Raw genomic sequence first — 24820 nt, 5'->3', positions numbered from 1 at the left:
TCCCACACATTTTCCACCTGACATTACAAAGCAGTGAGGAGATGGTCCACAGGGTATTGTGGGAAGTCATCAGCAAGTCTGAACCTAATTACAAGTATCCTAAGTCTTCCCCAAACCAGGTACTAGGACTGACTCGTCCTAAGTTGACACCCACTAGGAGATGACCACAATGCTTAGGAGAGATTACAATGGTATGAAGGTCTCTCGTTTTTCAGGCATGCTTGCATATAACCAGAAGGTCTGAGGAGCTGGGATGATTATAAGAACATTTGCCAGTTTTGGTTTGCTCTTGTCCAGGCTGGTCTCTGAGCTCGTCCCTTCCAGGTAACATGGTGTTAGAATATAAGTGGAGAGGAAGCCTGGAACTGGAATGAACTAGCAAGTTTCCTATAGCCCTGATTCTTTCACAGGCCCTCACACATCTTTAGGAGTTCTAGAATTATGGTGGGGGTATAAGAAGAGGGAGTATAAGAGGATTCTCTGCTTTAGCTGTTTTGTCATTCTTTTGGTATATTTGTAGCTGATCTCAAACTCGTGTTTCTAAAACAACATCACTTCAATATGGGCCAGAGGGGACCAATGTGGGTTCTATGGGGCTAGGATTAAAGTATATACAAAGTAAGTCTCTACAGAGCTCTGCTTCTTTCTAGAGGCTACAAGTGAGAACCTGCTTCCTTGCTTTAAAGGTTGTCTGCATGCCTGGTTCATGACTTGCCCTTCATCTTTAAAGTATACAATAGCTTAATGAATCATTCCTTCATCTTGGGACTTTAACCTATTTTCACATCTACTTTTGAGAAGTATTGGCACAGGCCTGGGACAACCAGATAATCTAGGGTAATCTTGGTTTTGTGACACAAGTTATTAGGCAACTTCAATTCTATGTGCCATTTAACCTTCTTGTATCATGCAACATCACACATCTACAGATTGTGTGTGGGGGGAGAGGATGTGGGCATCTGGTGGAGTAAGAGCATGTTTCTGTCTCTCATACCTGGTAGTGTGGAGTCCCATGCAGATAATGGGTAAGTACACACTTAACTTTGGGACACTTTTTAGGAAAACTGCTTAAGGAGTGCTGCAGGCACCAAAGGGGTTGCTCCTTTGCAGTGCCTGAGCATCTGTGTTTGTGTGCTTGTCTGTTTATGGGTGCGTGTGTCTGCGTGAAAAAAATACACAAGTGCATTTGCACAGCCCTGTGCATCCATATGGGCAGACCCCTCAGCTCGGCTGGGAAAGCACATGTCCCAACACTCTGACATTTCCAAGTAAGCTAGCTGGAGGATTGCAAAAAATAACGTCGACTTGACTAGAAGCCAATTCCCACACTCAGCTCTTTGGAGAAAGTCTCCTAGGATGGAGTGTGGGAGGCGATAAAGTTTCTTAGTGATGAGCATGTGGGATGACCACATCATCACATGTGCAGAGAGAAGCAGCACAGGGGTGGGTGGGCTTCCAATCCCAGCATTAATGAAAATGAAAGGCTCTGAAGCATCATTTTTCAGATGCCACACCAAATGAAGATGTTGTCCCTTAGTTCCGTTGCAGGGCTGGGGTTCTTATATTTAGTATCCCTTGTAACTTTCCAGTTGGAGATTCATTAGTTGTGAGAGATACTGGGAAACCATTTGCAAGAGAGGGGCTTCCCACAGTCATTTTGTAGGAAGGATTAGAAATTGGATATCTGCAAGGGGCTAGAGGGGTAGAGATATGAGACTTCTGCATAGACAACTAGCTTCCTGGCACAGCCAGTAGGAATGTTCAGTCCAGGTTATCTCCTAAAATGTTGAATGACAAATATGTTGGACCCAGCATATCTGAGCAGTTCATGTAACATTTAACAACCCTATTTTTGCTCGGACTTCATGATAGGCTAAACACAAACTCTCCTTGTCAGTAGCCATGCACCTCTGGCCCAGATAATTAAATGTTATCTAAAGTAAGAAGGCAGCATGTCTAACCCTTCCAAGTGTAGAACATCAGTTCCCTCCTTTCCACGTGTAACCATAGGCCTTGATTTTCTTTCAAGGCCAAAAGGAAACATGTAAGATCCTCTAGAGATCTTGTTGCTCTCAGAAGTGAGTTTAACATCTAAGACTGTCCCAAATCCTCCTAATCCTAACCAGCTGGAGAACGAGGATACCAGAGACCAGCTCTGCTGCATGGAGAGTTCCCACCTCTGAGATGAGCTCTTTTTAATTTCTTCCAAGCACACTAGCTTTTGGGCATAGTGCACAGCCCATCTGTTTGGTTTGGTGTTTGCCTGACAGTGTAGGAGGGACAGCAAGCAAGCACTGTCTTAGACATCAGATGTTGAAAGTGCTGAACTTTCTCTTCCATATGGGGACCTAGAATCTCTGTGATGGGCCCACGTGAAAAAGATAAGTTTGAAACCTCAGAACATGAACTTTAGATGTCACAGTTACCTGCTACTTTCTCAAAGGGATTTAATAATGGATTACAACTAACTACAGATCATATGTCTTAGGCCACATCTGTAGAAAGACCTTCCTGAACTGAACTTTCTGAAGATACATGCCACCCCCAGCCTGTCTCAGGAGTTATACATGACAGAGATCTTGAGGAATTGGTTCATGACCCTCTCCTTTGTTCTATAGCGTTACACTTCTTCTCCAGGAGGGCTTCACCAGTGGTACTCTAGCTCCTGAAAATTCTTTTTTGTAGTTGGCTACTATATATGAACCCCTTGCTATGGCTTAAATGTGAATTTTTTTTTCAGCTAGTTGCTTCCCAGTTGGTGGCACTGGAAAGCCACTTTTGGACACAAGGGTTAGCTGGCAGGCGTAGGCCATAGGAGTAGAGGTAAGAATTAAAGTGTCTAGGCTAGCTCCACTTTCAGCTAGAGTCTCTGGTCCATAAAGATATAGCAAGCCATCTTCCCACCATATAGAACCCTATACACCATGTCTTCCCTGACTGTGTTTCCTTCAACCACGAGCCAAAATAGATCTCTCCTCCTCTAAGTTGTTTTCTGTTCGATATTCTGTCATGGTAACAAGAATAGTAAAGAGCCTTCCTACCACAAAAGTGCAAATCTACTTGGCATACAGACCTGGGATCCTGAGCATGCAACGTTCCAGGAGTAAGGAAGCCACTCTACTCTACATTACCTGAATCTGTACCTCACTCAGAACTTCCCTAGTCCTGCTTTTGTGACAGAGGCATGCATTTAAATATGTCAACAGCCTTTGGGTAGTGATCTATCTATAAAGTTCTTTGGAAGAAAAATAAATTCCTATGTGCTCCACTTTTCTTTGATAAGAGGTTTGTCTTAATAGTATTTATAAAAATAAAAGAAAAATCTAAAGCCTTCTAAATTCAAAGCAATGAGACTGTTTAAATGAACTATGGTGTACAATACAACAGCAAATGACCATTAAAATGGTACTGAGCATTTTGATTATGGAAAAGTCTTATAGAATATTAAGGAAACAAATTCAGGAAAACTCAACTAGACATCCTATGCTTCCAGGAAATCTTTAAAACATTATGCATAGACTAGTAAGGGAAAGAAAGGACATGAAGAGTCAGAAATAGGAGACAAAAATATAGACAATTATCATTTTCTTCTATACTATTTTTTATACTAAACAAATTAATTTTGCAATCATAAAGAGTCACAGTAGCTAGAGAATGACAAAATGGACCATGGAAGTTATTCAAACTGGCTTTTGTAGGGTAAGGCTGCAGTTAAGATCTTGCCCAGGTTTCTGTCACACTACTGCATGTTTTTATGCTCAGTGACTCAATCAAATGGTGTTATGCATGCATGGTCATGGTCCACGCTTGAGATGGAAAAGGGACAGCGGAATTGGACAAGATGGTCTGAATCTCAAGAGAATGATTGCAAAAGGCATGCGCTCTCTCTGACAGTTACCCGCTGCCCGGTGCTCCCGCCTACCAGTTTCGGGGTCACATTGGTGTTCACAAGGGTCCAGGAGCCGCCGGGCACAGAGGTCCATGGCCCAGGGCCCGCTGGAGTTCTGCTGAGAGAAGAGAACCACTTGGGCAGGGTTCAGCCAGTCACTGGCATCCAGCTGGCTCCCCTCCAGCAGAATGAAGCGGCTCCCTACAGGGTGACAGAGAAGAAGCAAGTCTGCAGAGGCACACACAATACATGGGCACAAGTCACCAGAGGCAGGGCACATCCTAATTCAGTATCATTACTTCCATCAATCCTAGCCTACCATTATTACCAGGACAAGGGAATGGCAGATGGAGGTCCTTCAGTCATATCGACTACTGTGAGGCCAGGGCTGTTAACCCTTCCAGCTATAGCACTGCCTACTGCCATGCCTCATCTCATATTGCAGGAGTGTTCCTAAGGGATAGAGGGACAGAGTGGCTCTGTGGTGGCCATGGTACGGCTCCATCGGACCCAGCCACAAGGCATTGGCACTGATCCAGGTAACAAGGATGTGCCTCCTGTCTTCGCCTCCTATAAAATAGCAGGTCCTCTAACACCGTGAACACTCCCCACCTGTTTCCAACCTTGCAGAGACAACAAGAGCAGATATTAACAAGTCAATGAGAGGCTGTGGGCCTGAATGATTCAGGGACTCTCAGAACCTATGGGAGTCCCTTATTATTTTGGGGTCCCCCTGCATGAAGGTAAATTATTACTTTTGAGGTCTAGGTTTATAACAAGTTAATGCAGCTAACAGTCTATCACCTGGACAAAAGAAGCCAAAGCATGGCCGATCCTTAAACACCTCTACTGCCGTTAGCTTTTCCTTCCACAAATGGTAAAAGACCATGATGTCTACACATCTATAGCCACTGTGCTTTGCATTTCAGACAATGTGCATAGAGTATTGGAGATGACCTGTTAAGTTTTTCATTTGCTCAATTTCTGAGATCACCTTGTAACAATCTAGCCATAACCTCGATCTTACGTGTTGGGGCATGTCTCTTCTCCCCCCCCCCCATAGTGACCCTTGGTTTCTCCATCTTTTACCCAGCTTAAAAAACACCAACTACTGAAGAAGCCGTTCCATCCCTGGCAGAATGAGCTCACCATCAGCAATCAAGTGCTCGGGGACGTGTAGGGTGATTTTGACAACAAGAGGGCAGCTGACATGAGAAGAGCACACGAGGCCAATCACGCAGCTGGTGACACTGATCAGGGTCAAGGTGGTCTTATTCACAGGACTTCGGGGAGAGCCCACTGAAAACAAGACAAAAGCAAACAAGATAGAGTGGTAAAAATCCAGGCACTGGCCATCTGACTTGGCCTTCTGCTGGCAAACAGAACCCATGGGGGCTGGGGAGAGAGGGGGAAGTCGTCAGAACACACCTCTGCTATGTGACCTTAGGAAGGAAGCTTCATTAGGGACATCACATGACCAGCTGAAGTAGGAAGGAACTTGGCCAGCTGGTGGCCCTTACAGTCTCTAGTGGTGAGCAGAGTACAGACTCTCCCCAATTTGACTAGTCAGGTTTATAAGAGACCACAAGGGGGCATTTCCCTCTAACTCCCTAGCTGAGCTCAAACCTTGAAGGCAAAAATTGTTTAAACCCTATAGTGCAGGCCCTTACTGTTCACAGAGGAAGCTGTAAGGACATGCTCCCACAGTGTAAACCTGGACTTCTGGGGGTGGGGGGAAGGGCTTCCCCTACTGGAGGAACTTGCCCTTCTTCTATGGGTGAGTAAATGATGCTGTCACAGCCAAATGCTCCTCTCAGCCCAGACACCACTGGAGAGAATGGTGAAGCAAAGGCTTGCTTTGCTCATCTAGAAGGTTTAATTTTCTGCCACTTTTGGATGAAGTGGTGGTAAGCAGAGGGAACTTTCGCCGGAGGCAGGATGCATGTGGGAGGGTGAGAAAGCAAGACAACAAAACGGAGAGTTCTCCTGGAAGTTTCTTACTTCTGTTAATATTTATTATAGATAACAATATCAGTCCCACTATGGAGGACACTGTGCTGTTGTTTCATTTTAAATATTTATCTCCTCATACTATACCTATGAGCCTGCCCAGTGACTCTCTACTTGGCAGAAGAGGAAAATAAGTCTCAAAGAGATGGCCCTAATTGTGACAACTCACACTTATGGAATGGTCATTAGGTATCAGGGACCTGTGCTTAGAGTTCTACATTGATCGTTCACATCATTGAGTGACGATAAGGCAGCGCCAAGCAGAGTATGGCCAGATCCGAGCAGCTGTAAAGGCTAGAGCTTCGGGAACTGCTGACTCAGGAAACACTGTGATGAGTCTGGGGCCCAGGACCACCATCATTGGTGGGCAGGGTCTCCCAAGGGGCTGTGGAGAGACGTGGGCGAAGGAAGAGATACAGAGGTTGCCGGGAGCCTCTAGTTCTTGCAAGGGGTGGAGATACTATTCACACTAGTATCTTTACAGCATATGTTAATCTTGAGCTTCACCAGGGAGAAAATGGTTCCATCATTCTGAAGCAAGCTTTATTCAATATTAAATACTGACCAAGAGATGGACTTTGTTCAGGACCGTTCCTAGAATTTCCCAGCTGAATGATGACCCTGAGACCCATACTATAGGGGTTTATGAAGGCAAACCTATAGGCCGTAGTACTTTCCCAAGGGACTTTGTTATTTTTTAAGAACTACATCTCTCAGCATTCCAGGAGTTACCTGGTCCTTGGGCAAGATAATGCTTGCAGATTAATTTTGGGTATTACACATGAAGTCCATTGCTCACACTTAAGGATCAACCAGTTACAATATCAAATCCATCAACAACAGAACATCCTCCGGCACTAAAATGCTACATTCTGCAAACTATACCTGTCCTATTTCCCAAACCCAGTCTCCTGTCTGATCTCCATTGTCATCGGATGGCTTCTCAACTCACACAACTCCATTCAGTCCAACTCTTTCTCTGGTTTGCTCACAAGACACACTTTCTTACCACCAACCCTTTAAATAGTAGGTCTTTTGTTTTGTGGTTGATGTTTAAGTTTACACCTCCATTCTCTCATCTTCCACCAGGACTCAGGCAGTACCTGTCTTGCCCTCACAGACATGGCCCCTGGCTCTCAGCTAGCATCCACAGGTCCTCACGAGGAGATAGACCTCCACATGGCACAGCTGACTAGCTAACTCTGCAGATCCAGGACCTTTGCAGTCACGACTGTATTCTTCCTGGATTCTGCTGATCTTTTGGCCTTCTTTCCTGAACAACCCACAAACACGCACCCCAGACTTTACTGAAGGAAACTATGTTTCAGTTTTCTCACGAGACCTTCCCTTCCATTCCAGTGACTTTGCACTGATTATCTCCTCCTCCACAGAAGGCCATTTTGTCACCTTGTCATCCTGGTCAACACCTACTCTTCGACAACAGCTTCCTGAAAACACTTCCCTGAAACCTTCAAGCACAGATTCTCACTCTCCTTGTTCTTCTAGCCCTCGGTGCACCCTGCTGTTACAGCTCTTATCACAGGATGTCATCACTGTTTGCAGGCACTTGCCACCGCCCTCCTGTGATTGCAATAACTTGCAACTGATATTTTTGTTCCTTTCCTCTATGTGCACTGTCAACCCACAATCTAGCATCCTCGCCTGCCTTCACATTTTCCAGGGGTTTCCTGTTTGTTTACAGAAGCCGGTGTGTAATTGTAACAAGGAGGCAAGTTTGTGCTTTGGTAGTTAGCTTATTCTCTGCCTGCATCTCCACCTTCCCTATGTTTGTTTATATCCTGTCTAGAGCTACAGGCTCCCTTACTTCCTTGACAACCACATTGCTTGGAGTCCCTCAGCTTTTTTTATGTATGACATTCCTCTACTGAAATGTTCACACTTAAGAATTCTTTTTCTCAGACATTCTATACATTGCCTGTGATTCAGTGCTAACTCTTCTTTATGGCCTCCTATTGCTGCCATGTAGAATTAAGTGTTATCCCTTCTGAGCGCTTGTTTTGTTTATTTACATTATTAAATAAAGCCTTATCATTGTGCCATGCTTTCATGTTTCCACGACCTATCATAGAGGCTGACCCATAGGAGCTAGGTTATAAGATGCTTTTGCTGGTCTGATTGATGTATCCAGTCCAATTAAGCAGACACTCACACACATATATTATAGGCAAAATCCTTTAGTAGGCACTTCAAAAAAAATAATTATAAGAATGCTCCACCCCTAAGCCACTTATAGTTTAGTTAATGGTGGTAGACAGTTGATGCATTACAGGGATTTAGAAGTTAGGAAAACAAATCATGTTATGCCGTAAAGTAACTAACTCTAACCCATCACCAAGGGTTTTCTCAAATAAGACTTTATTAAAACAAGACAAAACCTGCTTTGATACAGCCTAGATTATGTATTTGTTCTATAAAGTATTTTGAGCATCAAGGGAGGAGGGTACCGTTATCTACATCCTAACGTCAGGAAAAATGAGACTCTACAGTTAGGTAATTAAGAGCCCCACTGTGCTCATCAGAAAAAAAAAAAGTGGCAAGAAAAACTCAAATGCTACAGACTGAGGCACTGGCTACAGAATGAAAATACCTTCCTTCTTGGAGGTTCTGGGAAGAATAAATTCTCTATGAAGAGAATTTGAGTGGAGGTAGGACTCAGCCAACATGTGTGAGTTCTGAAAGCCACTGGTTAGGTATCATTTGGAAATGCTACTTGGTTATGTCCTCACAAAGGTGACACAGTTGATGCCATTCATATATCCTCTACAATGTCTCCAGCAGAGTCTGTTTGGTATATTCCAAGACAGTCCTCTATAAAAACTATAGACAGCCATCGGGAAGATCCAGTGGCCGCAATGAGGATTTCAAAGTACTTTAGCAGTTGCAAAAATAAATAAAGGATGTAATCCTCACAGAAGCCTTCTGTATAGGCTATTGATAAGTCATCCAATATGTGAGAATGGATGCTCAGAGGGGCTACATCCTTACGCAATGCCACACAGGAAGGAAATGCTGAAGCTCACTGGTGTCTGTAGATCACTGTCAGAGGTAATGGCAACACCAGGAAGGTCACAGTGTCACCTACAGTAGCAGGAGTCACAGCTGAAGTCTATGACTTCACCAAGGATGAGCCTGCAGCAACACATACAGATGCTGCAAAGGACAGATGTGTCAGTGTGAAGAACAAATTAGTTTAAACTATGCCAGGAGAAGTGAAGGATCTGGAGGCTTGGATCTCAAGATTCTACTGAGTAAAGACTTAAAGGCCAAAGAAAACCATGTTATTCTCAACTCCTAGATAATTCCTTACTGACCATGCCCTCCTAGCCCAATCTAGCTCAATCTCAAGGCCAATGCAGCTGGATTGATGACAAGTATCATGTATTATTCATTTACCAAACTCCATCCACTTTATTTTCTGTGAATCATAAAACATGACTGCTGAGTCTTCAAGAAGAAATTGAGAGTCTTCTGACCAAGAAACAGCCTTTCAAACAATATGGAAACTTGTTTGAGAGTGCCATTATCTGGGAGAGAGGATTCTCACTCTCACCGAACCCTAGGCTTTCCATTCTTCTGGGGAGGAAGCACCAGCTGGGATCCAAGCATTCTTCTTGCTGAAGTTGACTCCAGTCCACAGAGCTCTCTGTGGTCCATGCCTTTCCCACCTGCTCCCCACTTACACACCTTCCCACCATCCCTACCTCGACTGCGCCTCCGGCTCCGAGAGGGGTCTGTGTAAAAGGTCAGCTGTGGGTCATTGTCTGCCTCTGTGCTGGAGTCCCCTTCAGGGTTCAAGAAGGCAGAACCAGCTGAAATGAATAGAGAATCAGAGTAGATATTTTCACTTTGTGGGATGCAGAATCACAGGATGTGGCCTAATTGGGGAGTCAATAAAAATGAGAGTAGCTGACAGACAGTCTGAGAGACAGGTAGCTGAGGGTCTAGGACTTCTTGATACCCAGGCTTAAAGCAGACATTTGTGAAAGCAACTGATAGCACTCTGATCCCTACAGAAAACATGGTTCTGGGATGATGGACTTGTCTGGCATCTACTATTCAGAGATGACTTTCAGAGATGGGACCAGGTGGAAAAAAAAGAAAGGGAAATGTTCCATTCTGCTTGATAGAAGACCAGAATTATATCAGGGCAGAAAAAAGTCATTATACTTCTGAGTTATTCCTGATTCAAGAATATATACAAAAAGAATAAAAAAAAAGTAGGTAGGCATATGTGCAGGGAACATGTCTTGCGAGCCCTCTAAAACAGAGACAAATTTTTCTATTATTTGATCTATATACCCTCTGTCCTTTTCTGATACTAAAACAGGTAAAGGGGTTTTAATCTCCCTTTAAAATGGAATTGAGCCATACCTTGATTGTAATCTCATTTTCTTCCTTGAATATATGGGCAACTTTCCATATTAACAAATAAAGATCATTTTAAATGACTACATGGTAAATCACTGGACATTAGGCAGATGTGCCAGATACTCATCCAATTCTCTGTTGGTGGGCATCTATACCAATTCTGATTTTTAGCTGGTTTAAATATAATAAGCAGCCATTTACACATATCTTTGCACACTTGTTCAGTTAGTTCCTAGAAAATATTCATGTGCTTGGCAGTACTTAATCAAAAGGTTGCTGATATTAAATTTTGGAGTGAGTAGCATCTATCTGGCCTCCTGAAGGTTGTGCCAGACATATACATTTGTAGCTATGTGTCACCGTGCATGTAGTTTGAGTTAATGGCCCGCCTCTGCCCACAATCTGGATCTCATCTGCATAACTTAGAATTAGGCATGGGTACCTCTTGCTTTATTGTTGATCCTCTTTCTCTGGCTGCTGGAGGTATGGGAGAGCAGAGTGGCTTGTTGGTGGTTGGAATCCACAGGACTTGTGGCTATGATATTATCTTTATACTTGTTCATCAGGGAAAGCTTGGCATTGTCACTTCCTATATAAGGAAAAGTCAGAAAAAGAAAAAAAGAATAAAAAAAAAAACAAACAAACAAGAGAAAAGGCAAAAAAAAAAAAAAAAAGAAGGGAAGTGAGAAAATCTGCCTGAGCTGAGTAGATTGAGTCCCAAAATGAAGAACATATAAAAAGAGGCAGATGGAAACAAAGACATCCCTTTCTACTTTCTAGGGGCTACAAAGTTACAGGAGGAGTGAAGTAAGAGGATTACCATTGAAAATCCAATTTAGTTAATTCCGTATTGATAATGTCATTGCTTGCCAGCCTTTGGCTAAACACAGAATTCAGGGTTTTTCCTTCTGGACAGCACTGGGTTTTAGCAGAAATAGAATCTATGTGCATTCAGACAGAATGTGGCCTGTCTTTTATCACAGACTCCACCATTTTCTGCTGACTGAACTCTAGCTACTGCATGCCTTTGTGCAATTTGTCTCTTCCCTAAAGAAGTTAGGGATTGAACCCCCAAGTACCTTATGTCCATTCCATGGCCTTGGTGCTATGTGGAATGTGATACATGTTAGAGAATCCTCCTTTCTACTCTCAGATTTTAAAGTTCTCAGACATTAAATTATATTAGGAAATGATTATTGATACAGGTCATCTTCCAGATGCTAAATAGAATTCCATTTCCTGCTATATGATTTCGCCTTTTCCAGCCTCACAGAAAGTCTGTGCATCTTTAGCAGCATGCAGTTTTGACTGTGTCTTCCTCAAAGAAGTACTGGGCAGTACCTTGAGGACCACTGTTGAGATGCTGTCTTTTAAGGTGTACTTATTCATAGCAGTTTGAAAGAGAGAGAGGTGGGCTATCTTAAAAGAACAGATCTTCCCTCTCTGCATGTTTTTGACCCTAATCTTGTTCTGCTGAGTTTGGACCAAGGCTGTCCTACCCACTCTCTCAATAGATATAGCTAGCATCTAAGATCTGATGCTTTGATTGTATTCTTTCATTTTATTTGGAAAAAAATGCACCCTGTGTAGAGACCACAGAAGCAGGGGCTAGATAATGCAATTAGAAGACCCAAGGCCCCCATCTTAGGAGGCAGAGAGAAAACCAAACAAAATAAGAACCAGTCAAATGCAAAGCAGATAAGTGAAGACCTTCCATGTTACTAAAGAACTAAGTTGTCTGCACAAAGACATGATATACAAGCAAGTCAAGCCAGGTCAGTTTCCCAAGTTGCCCCCTTACTTCCTAGAAGGCTTCACAAAGAGGCTTTAATACACTTCGGCTACATGTCAAGGCATCTCTCTGCTCCTAAGCTGGTGGAAGTGGAAGTGGAAGTAGATCCAACTCAATTATGCTTCTTTTATGAATTAGAAACCCACCAAGTACAGTTATCTAAGGAAGTGGGTTGTTTTTAAATTTTTTAAGTCTAAGAAATTCATAAATGTATACCATTCATTCTGAACAGACTCACCCAGTTTTACTCCTCCTATACCCTCCCACACACTTCTCCATCCCACCTTTATGTCCTTTTAATAAAGTTTCTTTATGTATGTATATGGCTGTAGAGCTCTCCACTGGAGCACAGGCAACCTACCAGGGATCACACGCATAAAGACAACTGGCTTTCTTCCAGAAAGTGCTCATAGCACCTCAGTTGGGGTATAGCCCACGAAACAGGCATTGGTACATTTTGCTATATAACAGCTGTTGGCTACCCCTATTTAATCTTTGGCTTCCTGAGCAAGGACTAAACAGGCCCATCCCTTTTTCCATTCCTACCTGGTGTGAGGTCCATCCCAGATTTCTCATTGCAGCCCTGTAGGGAGTCCAAAGTGCGTGTCACCTGACTGGCAAAGTCCTCCCCTCCATTCATGCACTCCCTTTGCAGGTGGTGACGTAGGTCTGTGATGTCATACTCATAGCCATCCAGGATGGGTGTCTCCCGGATGCTCAAAGTACCGCTGGAGTTGTGGCCCTGCACACGGGCATTGCGCAAGCTTTCCCGCCCATGGCCTCCAATTAGCACAGATGGGATGTAGTGGATCTCATTGGCTGCCTCTGCACTGGCACTCTTCTGGGGCTGGGGAACCCGGCGACGTTTGCACCAGCGCCTGCGAGTGTACAGGATCATCACCAGGCACAAGATGGACAGCAACAGAGCAATCATGCCACCCTGGAAAGACAGGAATCAGGTGTTTGCACAAAGAAAAGTAAGCTCTCCCCACAGTGTCCATCTGCTAACTCCACTCATCACTCATTCATTAATTTATGCATTCAAATGTATTGAGCACATATAGGAAGCATCACTCAGCAACTAAGGGACACTCTGCAGGCACTGGTGCTTAACAAGGGAGAAATATGAGAAGACATGGTTAGTTGCTGCTGGCTTAGCAAATATTTGAGATAGAGGATGGGGAGGATTAAGATTTGGGGTTTTCAGTTGCAGAAGTCAGAGAGAGGGTTTGTTTCTTAAGGCAAATGTGCTACACATAAAGCTGCTTTGGGGCTTTCTTTTTAGCAGCCAGCATGGGATGGCATCGAGCTTCATCTCCTATCTAAACAATCAATCTTAGATGGATCCTAACACTGGATCCACAAATCAATGTTTCCTATCAGTTCTACAACTCAGGTTTCTTGTCTGTACAATAAAGGAGTCGCCAGTTAACTGCTTATGGGGTTTGCTAAGTATCAGGATAAGTAATGATGAAAAGTGCCCACCACAATACATCACACACCATCGAGGATCTGCTCAGCGGTCTCCGTCAGAATAACTGGCCCAGCAGGGAAAACCATCAACCCATTTACATCCATCAGAGTTGAGTAGCACCTGTGTGAAGAAATCCTACTGCTTGCACATGCCTTGGGTGGCAGGGACTCAGTTTACTTGTTTCCATGGAGAAAAGGCCTGTTGCCATAACTCAGAGTCGGGGCTAGTGGGGGAGTTTACTGATGAACCCTCAACAACCCAGAGGCTACCACCTTGGAGGCCAGTTCTTACAAGTCAGGACAACACCAGCTGTCTGCTGTAGATAAGGACACAGTGTTCAGTGAGGCTGAACAACTGGCCCTGACAAGCCCAAGCTGGGGTTTGGAGAGGTGAAGAGGGCCTCCTATGCTCTTTCCTCTACAGCACTCCAGAGGCATAAACCCGCTGCACACTCAAGCTCACCCCTTCATTTTGGCCAATATCCCTTTAAATCTATTTCACTAGGTCAGGGTGTACCCAATGGTTCTCCTCCTAACCTTGGCTCTAGCCACTGCCAACCTACTGCACTTTCCATTGGAGTCCAACCTGTGAAGATGGATCAAGAATATTCCTGCAAACAAATTTAAAGGTTTCTCTTCCCCCGCCCTGTGTCGCAATGATTATGTTCTGGATTTATAAATACAGTCTCCCAGTAAATCTTCCTGGCTATCCCTCCATCTGCCACCATCTTTGTAAGAAAAGGACATATGCACATATATATGCAAACAAGCACACGTGCCTACACACTACCATGCTCAAACAGGCTACATGAGAAGGCAAAGCAGCACACAGTAGAGGCAGCTGGTGACATACCAAGCCATAAGGCTTGCCAGGAATGTAACTTTCTGCTTTTCAAGTCTTTCTTACTTTCTTTTGAGGTTGCATTCTTCTGATGCAACTTCTCAGGCAGGTACAGAGAGAGTAAACCCATTCTGGTTGCATAGGGTAGAAGTCAAGTATTCTAGGTCCTCTTAACTGTTACCTCTCCTGCAGTCCACATTGAGGACTCTCAGACACACAGAGACAAACCCTGCCTATAGGACACTGCAACTGACTGTACAGTACCAAGCGCTGAGTTAATCCATGGACAGTAAGCATCTGTATATGACCTAATAGCTTTCAGCAGAGCCGTCAATCATCTTCATGGCAGAGTAGATGGGCTATCCTTTCTCTCACCCCAAACTAAAGCTGCAACAATAGGTAATTAAGCCACACAGAAGGAATAACGTCCCAACTGAGAGAAGTTGTCAGACATTAAATTAGGCCACTGAAAGCCAGAGGTAATTTTATTCCCTAAAGAGCTGTAAGAGCACGACATAAACATCAATCCCCGAGGAAAGGTTTGAACACCATCTTTCTAGCTCACACAGGGCTTTTTAGGAGTCCCTCCACCCTTCCTTAATAATTCTGCATACAGATGGTCACAACAGGATTACAGTGAAATCCAGCCCATAGATTCTTTGCCCATATCACTCAATAATAAAATGATACCAAGCTGTTCATTAATGGGTGCTTTTACTATGAATTAGACAGTTGTTCACAATGTTTAAAGTGTTAACTCTAAGAGTATCCCCACTGATGTTTAAAAAAAAGAATGAGTCATGGAAGTTCAATAATTTGTCCAAGGTCATACAATGTGCAAAATGAGAAGGACTGTTGTGGAGCCCTAGTGACTAATTTCAGAGCCTATGTTCTTTGTATGGAGGGGGCAGGGTGTGTGTGTGGGTCAGTGTGGGGGAAGCATGTGCAGAGGCCAGAAGTCAATGTTGGGTGCCTTTCTTTATTAGTAGTCGCCTTATTTTTGAAAGGGTCTGTCTCTGGACTGTTTGGCCAGCTACCCCCCAGGGTCCTCTTGTCTCTGCCCTGGCCTGTGCTGTGTCCAGCTACAGAATCTCACCACAGTGAACCACGGTGCCTGAATATCATGTGGGTGCTGGTAATGGACACTCAGGTCCTCATGCTTGCACAGCACACACTTTATCAGTTGAGCCATCTCCATAGAGTACATCTCCCCCAGACTATAGCCCCAGAGCCTGTAGACCACTAGGCTTCAATCACCATGGTGAGCTTTGACTATAGAAACTGAAGCTCTCTCCTGGCTCTTCACACATTCAAGGGACAAGATGGGTACATGAGGATGCCTGTACATTGATCCATCCTACATTCACAAAGTAGAAAAAGAAACTAGCCAATGTCCACATCTAGCTGACCAGAGGTCAGAGTACCATAGACATAAAGACTGTTTCCCAAGCAATGACTAAGAACCCAGATCCAAGATTATTTGGTAAAAACACAAACAAACAACAACCCCACATCACTCTCACATTTTATCTTCTCCATGTTTAAAAATGCCAGTAAGATGCTGGTAGGTCCTAAAATTTAGATGAATTTTAACATAGAAATATATATTCTCTTTCAGCTCAGCACACACTGAAAATCTCTAGGTTTGACACCCCCCCCAATCTGATGAGCAGCCCATGGTGTCCAGAGAAGTTAAGACAGTGGAGGGGTTGAGTGGGTGACTCTGAGATCCTTCACTTCTCATGAGGCCATTTTGTTAGGATCCTTTACAATTAACTTATCATAATAAATAAAGTCCAGACATCCAACTGAAGATATCTTATGTTTGTTTCTCTAAAACATACAGCCTATAAAAAGCTAGAAAACAAGATTTTATTTGGCTAAACCTGTATATTTAGTGTCTCCGGCATTACATTAATAGAATGTTTTCTCTGCTGTGAGGCAGTGACTTTTGATGGCCTCAGCTCTCTAGTAATTAGTTACCAGTAATAAGCTCCAGCAATTTACCTCAAGCATAAGGGAAAGGATTCTCTGGACTCGGGTTCTTCTAAAGACTCCTTACTCCCATAACACAACTTGGTAACAAGTGTCTCATCACTTTGTTGTAACATACTACTTAATAGTGGATTATTATAAAAACAATACTGTAAGATGTAATGTTATATAGTATTTATGTGAGATGTTATCTAAAATGAGATTTTGTGATGACAATGATAAGCTCACTATGAATAAGTTTTTCTGAAACATTTACATGCTCTATTCAATGATTGGATACCAAGCAAAAGTATAAAGCTCCCTCATAATAAAAAAAAACACACACACACATTGCTATATTTGAATTAGGGCATATGTCTAGAAAGCTAAATAATCTGTCCTTATACAATGACAACTTGGAAGTCCACAGGGACATTTGGCTACAATTATAATCTCATACAAGCCCAGTTCATTGGACTATCCATTATTTTTAGCTCCCCTAACTTCGTAAAAAAGTTTACAAATGAAAGTCACAGATGTCCTAGGACATTTCTTTCAAAGACTCTAAGAGAGGCAGCATATGACAATGGCCCAAACCTTAGGTCAAGGACACCTGGGGACTTTCTGTTAACCAAACAAGGAAGAAAGGCAAGATTTGCAAATGAAAGCTTACTGGGAGGAACAAAGTCCCTCCTTCTGGCATCAGAGTCCAGGTAGATTTCCACCTATGGTCTGAGCAAGAACACACTGGCCAACCTGACTTATGGGAAAGTATAGAAAAGTTGTTGGCAAGCCTTGGCTGGTTTTGTGTTTATGGATTTCTTCACTCTGTTCAGAGTGTGTTTGTGTTAGTTTCTGGTTTTATGGCATTGAAAACCCAAAGCAAAACATTAAGGTGCATCTATATTCAGGTGATGAGCAATAAGCTGCAGACTTGAACATTAAAGATAAGTAACAACTGACTCCATGGTATAGCATTATTTGCTCTTTATTCATCTTTGCATGAGGTTTCTGACCATTTTATTGATTTTTCAAAACTGTTAACATTTTGTTAAGTACAACTGAATTGGAAGCATATGAGGACTCCATATCTATTCACAAATATCTTGTAAAAAATGGCATTTTAAAACATATTTTTCTCTTAAAAATCAATAAATCATCCCAACTGGCTTTAATAAAGATCAAACAAATGAAAACCTTTGTTTTATTATGAAATTGACATTTATGCCACTCACTGAAGAGAGAGGAACATGAAGCTTATCAGATAATTTGTATATATTATAATTTTTTATGTAACAGTGTTTTCTATAACACTGACAGTAATTTCTCAGGGTCAGTGAAATTTTAGTCAGATCTCCTTTTTATGTTCATTCTAATTCCTTGCTTCAATGACAAGACCCACTGTGTGCTCACCCTAGGTCCTGGGTCATGCCTCCCATTTTAGCTGACTCTTCAAAATGAGTTCAGCATCCTGGTTTCCATGGACTCCTCTCCAGGCTCAGTGCCCTGAGCATAGACCCTTCCACACTCATAAGTAATTCTGCCTTTGACTGGCTTTTCCACCTTTTCTAATAGACTATAGTCTTAATGAAAGTTGGGGTTATATCTGACATATCTCTTATAGCTTGAGAGTTGGTTTTAGTACCTGGCATAAGCAGAAAGTCAATAACTGCTTGTAGATGGAAGGAAAGAATGAATGAAGAGAGGGAGGGAGAGAGGGAGGGAGGGGGAGGGAGAAAGAGAAGAAGACAGAGCTCATAGATTTTTGAATTCATTGTATTATAGACATCTATATGCCTACGAGCTAAACTGATACAAGCCTATTACTTATGAGACTAATTTATTTGTTATTAAGCCATTCAGTGAATGTTTACCAGATCTGTACTAGGGATGTGTGTTTCTAGTGGTTTCTGTTATTACTGTCAAAGGAATAATACACCTTAGGTTCCTAATCTAATGGTGTTTACATTCTAGTCAGGGAACAAAATCAAAGAACAAAAGTAAATGCAGACATAAAAGAAAGCCACTCTGATTATTGGTGCTAAAATCAGCTAGTGCTTTTTAGAACAAAAAGAACAGCAATAGGTGAATATACGTGCAAAAATGGAGTAACCTAGAGGCCAGTGAAACCCTTCCCTGATCAGTGTCACATGATCAATAAATCATAGAGTGAAAGAGACTGGATCTGTCAAATGTCACAGAACTTTAGAGCGTCACCTGGACTGTGTGAACCATTGGCAGAAAAGTGGAAAAGCTGAGATTTCGTTTCTAGTGACCATCTGTCAAGAGACTGTGGCCAATCAATCAGCTAGCATTTCAAAGTCTAGTGGAGGAGTAACAGTAGAGTGAATTCGAGACATCATTAATTATCCCTTGGGGCAACTTGACAAACAGAATCCAAAATCACATCCCTAAACAAATTAAGGAGTAGTAAAAAATAAGAATTAAATAGGCACATTTGGTCCCTACATTTCTTTAAGAATGCCCAAAGATCAGGGCCAAGAATCATATTTGGCAACAATAACTTATATCTGCCTTTGACTTTTCCAGGAAGCAGATGCAAAAGAGAGCTTCATCAAACCAATTGTGGCATCTAGCCACATTCTAATCCACAACCAGATTGCCCTGAATAAACAATTGACAACATAGATAATAGACGGAGAGACAGATGATGAATAGATACTTAGATAATAAATACATTTTATACAAAAGATAGATAGATAGATGATAGATAGATAGATAGATGATAGATAGATAGATAGATAGATAGATAGATAGATAGATAGATAGATAGATAGATGGATGATTGATAGATAGCTTCAAGGCCTTTCTAACCTTGTGATTTGTAAGTCCATTAGAAAACAGGCCTAAATTACTAGTCTGAAGATCTCTGTGACAATCAAACTAGTTTTTTGACTTGACTGGATTTAGAATCAACACAGCAACACCGTTCTGAGTGTGTCTATGAGGCTGTTTCCAAAAGTGTTTAACTAGAGAAGAAATCCCAACCCTGAAGGTAAATGGCACCATCCCATGGCCTGGGCACAAGCTAAGCATTAGCACCTCCACATTCCCTGTTTCCTGTTTGTAATGACTTGTTTCAAGCTTCTACTACCATGATTTCTCCACCATAGGGACTGTACTTCCTTAACATACAAACCATATAGCCTTCTCTCTAAGTTTCCTCCTGTCAGGTATTTGATCACATCAACAAAAAAAAAGAAACTAATGTAGTTCCCAATAAAATAACAGTTCTGCCCAACTGTGCAACTTTCTGCAAACATCATGGCCTCATTGAACCTAATATGGGGCCTTCCTCTACAGCATAAGGTGACTGAAGGAAATGTAGCAATTCTTGTTATCGGCTCTTGATGATTGTAACCATGACCCACGCCAAACTGAAAATAATGTTAAGCTATTAGGGCAATGGTAGGAAGAACATGGTCACATCTTCCTGCCCATTAAGCCAAAACCACAAACCAAAGACATAATGGAGTTGATTCAGAAGCAACCATCAACTCCATTTAGCTCTGATAGAAGGACATCTCCCATTCCAAAAGTACAGGCAGATCTTTGAAGTGCCATCGAGATTGTGGTAACTTATTCTCGACCTTGAGAATCCTTTTTCTGGCAGAGGAAGCCATCTGAACTCAGAAGAAAATCCCTTGGTTATCTTCTCTGACAGGTTTTTCTCTTCTCTGGTAGTTGGTGAATAGAAATCCATTATCCCTTGCCTATTTCTTTCCTAAGTGGAAGACAAATGAAACGTTTCAAACTTATTAAGTAGCAAGTTCAATTTATATGTTATTAAGAACATCATCTTCTCTTGGGGGCTTTCTGAAGCTTTTAATCTTGCGGAAGTACTTTTTAGTTGCCATGGGCCACCATATTAATTAAGGGGCCACAATATGTGTTCTGAGTCTTCTGACATGAGTTGCACAGCTCCCTGGCGGGAGATAGCCTCACCACATGTAGGTAGGCTCTCAATGGAGCAGGCTTTTGCTGTTGCCTGATGCCTTGAGACCTCCAGATTCCCCTTTTCACATTCCTAACTCCACATATCCAGTGCTTAGAGAAGGAATGGAATGTTCTTATGATCCTGCCTCATTAAAATGTTATTTGTCTGGTCAAGATAGAGCAAACAGCAACCTCCCATCGACATAAGACCAACTCTGACATGAAGAAGCTTCTAGGTAGGCAGAGTGATCCTTAGGGCCCCTGCAATCTAGTGTGATCATCAGCAGATTTTCTCTAAGGCGACTCAAGGCTATAGCTTCTTCCTTATTTACTTCAGTTTGATTTTCCTAGGCCTAAAAGTTTCAAGACAGTTAGCTTTGATCACTGTCTTTCCTTTTGAATCTGAAATGTTTTTAACTCCTCTATGAGACTCGGGAGTTTCATCTAATGAGAGCCTGGAGTCAACGGGGACAGTGGCTCGAGGCAAGCTTGCTGGAGTCAGCCTGGGCTATTTTGGTTTATCCTCCTTCGAATTCTTTTTTTAGAGATGCTGTTTTGAGATGTTGAGGGCTTTTTTTTTTTGCTTGACTCAGACCCCTGACTTTGCTGTCCCACTGTGACACTGGGGTAGCATTTCTTCTTAAACTGCACTCTGATCCTTAATGGCTTCAGTTCCTTGTCTTTGCCTTAATGAGAATGCAAAGGTTGAGTGAAGCTGAGTGGAATAGGATGATAAAGCAGTAGCTTGCCATGGGTGTGTTTTTAGGTTCAAGTCCACCTAGGTGGAATCTTTCATTCCAATAAATCACCTAGATCTCTAGAAGGGAAATGAGGAATTGGACAGAGCTTGGGTACTTGGGTTTAAACTCAAAAGTTCTATGAAAGATGATGCATTTGAGGCAGATGTTCTGGATGTGACCCCTCATCAGTGTCAGGTATTGAAAGGACAGATTCTCACAGAACCCATTTTGTAGCTGTGTGTACACACCCATGCATAAATGTGTGCATAAATGTGTGTATTATGCATGACAGCCAAGCTAGGAGACTAAAAGATCCACATAGAGACAAAAGCACTCCAGGTCGCTGTCTCAGCAGCTCATGAGCAGAACAGCGTGAGACAGGCTTTCTCCCTGGGCTATGAGCACCAGCCCTTCAAAACTTCACTAGCCAAGCATGAAGCCAATAAATAAACATCTCCAGCTGGCTAATGCCCAATGCCTATCTTTGGCTATGCTCCTTTCCTCTTTCCACCTTGTTTTCTTGCAGTAGGTGATCTTGATGAAATAAAATTGTGATAATAATCTGCTCCATTAGGACCAAACATTAAGGGAATTATTGAACAAGTAATAGGAGAGGCAGTGAGTATTTTTGCTAATGACCGCTAGAATTCTTCTTGTTGTTTAACCAGATGGAATTAGTTGGGGATTTTTTTTTTTATCTATTTCCTCAAAAGTGAGGGAGCCTAGTCCAAGGGGAGGGAAAGGAAGTCTTACAGAGTTGATGGCTCTGTGGTCAGCAGTTGGAACTGAGATAAAATAACCAGTTACTTTAAAACACAGTCATTGAGAAAGACCATATGTAAGAAATCATGCCTAAGGATCTCAGTGACTTCAGATGACAACAGTCTATGGCACCATTAGCTGAGAAGTTAAGATTTCCTTGAACTTGGTTCACAATCTTTACTGTCACTATATAACAGTTATAAGTCTTCATCTTATAACAGTTATAAGATAAAAAGTCTTATGGACTCTTCAAAGCTGTGCTTCTTAGAGAGCCTAGAAATGGTGTAGGTGGAGGCCTTTCAGATAGAGTTTGATCTTGGTCATATTCATGACTTAAGTGTAGGTTACAACTTAATCATCATGTTGTGATTGGGCCTAGTCAGGTATTCAAATCCCCTTGCCCCTATTCTTCTCTTACTAAAGATTTTTTAATGATATGGAAGATTGACAAGTCTTTATAGCAGATGGTTTGTTTCATGACAAACAAAATGGCAAACCACTTCTCATCCTTCTCATCCTTCTATTACAACTCCACTGTGTGTGTTTCATTCCTCCTTGAGCTTCTGCCTTGTTTGGTGACTAGAGAAACATACTGCCTTCTTCCCATACTGTTAGTAATAGTAATGATAGTATTTGTTAAATTCCTACCATGTGCCAGGCATAATGCCTAATATACTCATTACCTCATTGAATATGAATATAAACTACATAAGTCAATAAATATAATTAGAAATTTATTGCTTTTATTTTTAAATGAGGAAACAGAAGATCAAAAGAATTAAATAGTTCTACAAATTTATCTAGGGATATAAAGTCAAATCAATACCTAAATACTGACCTCTAGCAATATGGCTGCAGGACCTTGTAGAAGCAGAAAGGCCTACAATGAGAGCCAGGGTCCTAGTCACCCAGATCTCTCGTTATCCTCCATAAATTAGGCCCTGAACTATCTTGCCTTCAGAGCTAATCTTTGGGGCTATTCAAGCAAGGAACCCCATGTGTCTATCCTTGGTATTATAGATATTGCCTACACCATAACCCCACTTCTTTCAGTGAAGCTTAATCATTGTGCTACATAAATATATAACTCAGAGAAATAGCTCAATTGTGCCAAAGATGGTTATTATACATAGAGGGAGGAGCTTGATATTAAGATTTCTTGGATAGATGTTTTCAAAGTGTAATCAGTATGCTGAGAGGATAGTGTAGTCAGAAAAGTGTTTGTTTCCCAAACATGAGGATTTGAATTCAGGTCTTCTGAACCCATAAGAAAAATCTGGATGTGGGTAATGCCCACAATCCCAGCTATGGTACGATGGCTAAAGGAGAAAACTAGATCCTGGAAACCTGCATTCTAGACAAGTAGATCCCTAGAAACCCACAGGTCTGACAGACAGATCCCAGAAAACCCATATTCCAGCTGTCTTGAAGTCACATAGAAGTTCCAAGCTAATGAGACCTGCTGTGTCAAACAAAAGATACAAGGACCTAAGGATCAACACTCAAGGATATCACTCACATCAACACAAGAAACATACACACACACACACACACACACACACACACACACACACACACAGAGGGAGAAAGAGAGAGTGAGAGGGAGGAAGAGAGTGAAATGGAGACAAATTAATGCTCTTCGAAATCTAAGAATAGAAAGGCTTTCAGATGGAGTATGACAAACATGTAGAAGGTTATCTTTGAGAGAGCCTAGTATACATGCGTACAAACTTGAATCTCTTTATTGTCTATAAATTCTTGTTCTACAATTAGAGACCTCTGTGAAACAATAGACAATTGCACAGCATTAGCAAACAACAGAAACGGGTCAACAAGAAAATGCCACACTTACAGGTTTGATGGAGACTAGGAATGGCATTATTATCAGACTTCCCACTTGCCCACTTTTTGACCAAGAGATGAAGACACAGAAGATAAAAAGTAAAACTGTCCATATCACATTTTGCAGTAGGACCTGTTCTAGTTTGCTTTAATTTGCTATGATAAATGCCATGACCAAAAGCACCTTGGGACAGGAGAGGGTTTCTTTGGCACTCATTTCCAGACCACAGTCCATCATGGAGGGAAGTCAGGGCAAGAGCTCAGGTAGAACTAGAACAGAAACTATAGAGAAATGTTGCTTACTGGCTTGTTCTGTGGTTTGACCTTAGTTATCTTTGTTTATACAGCCCAGGACCACCTGCTTTACAAATAGTTTCTTCCATGGTTGGCTGGGAAGAATCAACAATCAGGATGACTTCTGAGGCCAATCTGATTTGGGCAATTCCTCAAAATAAATTCCTTCTTCCAGGGTTACTAACAGTTCAGTCAACATAATAACACAAACTAACACAGGATAGTAATGCTCACTTCCAACACGAACCATCAACACGAGGTGCCATCAACTTGCAAGTTATCTGACCCACAACAATCAACATTTTAACCACGAGCTCCAAATTCCCATCTAAACCCTACAGAGGACAATGAGAATTTAAAGTCAGATCCCTTTCTACACTCCAGCTGTGGCTCAGTCCTGCCCTCCAAGAAAGATGCACAATAGAACTGAATACTGTAGCAATAGAAGGAGAGAGGGAATTTAAGACTTACAGGAGATGCTGATACCCAAATAGGATCATAGCATTGTGTGTCAAAATCCCTTGCAAACTACCATCCTTTGCCAAAGGCCCTGAGCATGAGAGAAGGATGATAGAGCTAAGGGAGTCCAGCAGTGCTGCCTCCCTGGGGCCATGCACTGACTGGCATGCTTATCTCTCCCTTTAAAGAATGTGTTGTGTTCAGTTTTTCTCTGGAGCTAATCAAGCACAAACTCTGGAGAAGAGGCCTGGTTTGTAAAGGCAGTCTGAGTGAGCTGCTGACACCCTCATTAGGGCAGGCTTCGTTAAACCATCAGCAGCATATTGTCCTCAGCTAATTACAATTTTTTTGTTGTTGTTTTGCTGGTAAAGTCATTAACCAAGTCTTGAAATCCTTCC

At 42.2% G+C, this 24820-nt stretch overlaps 1 protein-coding gene across 3 annotated transcripts in view; it reads right to left on the bottom strand.

Annotated features, from left to right (window-relative positions):
* Astn1 (astrotactin 1) overlaps positions 1–24820 on the bottom strand; it is a 316570-nt gene that overhangs the window by 161964 nt on the left and 129786 nt on the right. For 2 of the 3 annotated variants that reach the window (XM_031386411.1, XM_031386430.1), the window contains exons 3-7: positions 12627–13020; positions 10731–10877; positions 9622–9729; positions 5039–5188; positions 3899–4090 (exon numbers count right to left, since the gene is read on the bottom strand). In XM_031386411.1, coding sequence (XP_031242271.1) covers positions 3899–4090; positions 5039–5188; positions 9622–9729; positions 10731–10877; positions 12627–13020 — 991 coding nt within the window. The remainder of the gene's footprint in view (positions 1–3898; positions 4091–5038; positions 5189–9621; positions 9730–10730; positions 10878–12626; positions 13021–24820) is intronic. The other variant, XM_031386421.1, reaches the window with a different exon arrangement.

This window comes from Mastomys coucha, unplaced genomic scaffold (genome assembly GCF_008632895.1).
Source record: "Mastomys coucha isolate ucsf_1 unplaced genomic scaffold, UCSF_Mcou_1 pScaffold1, whole genome shotgun sequence".
NCBI classification, from domain to species: Eukaryota; Metazoa; Chordata; class Mammalia; order Rodentia; family Muridae; genus Mastomys; species Mastomys coucha.
Note: the sequence above shows the minus strand (reverse complement) of the source record. Positions and strands in the feature narration are given on the sequence as shown.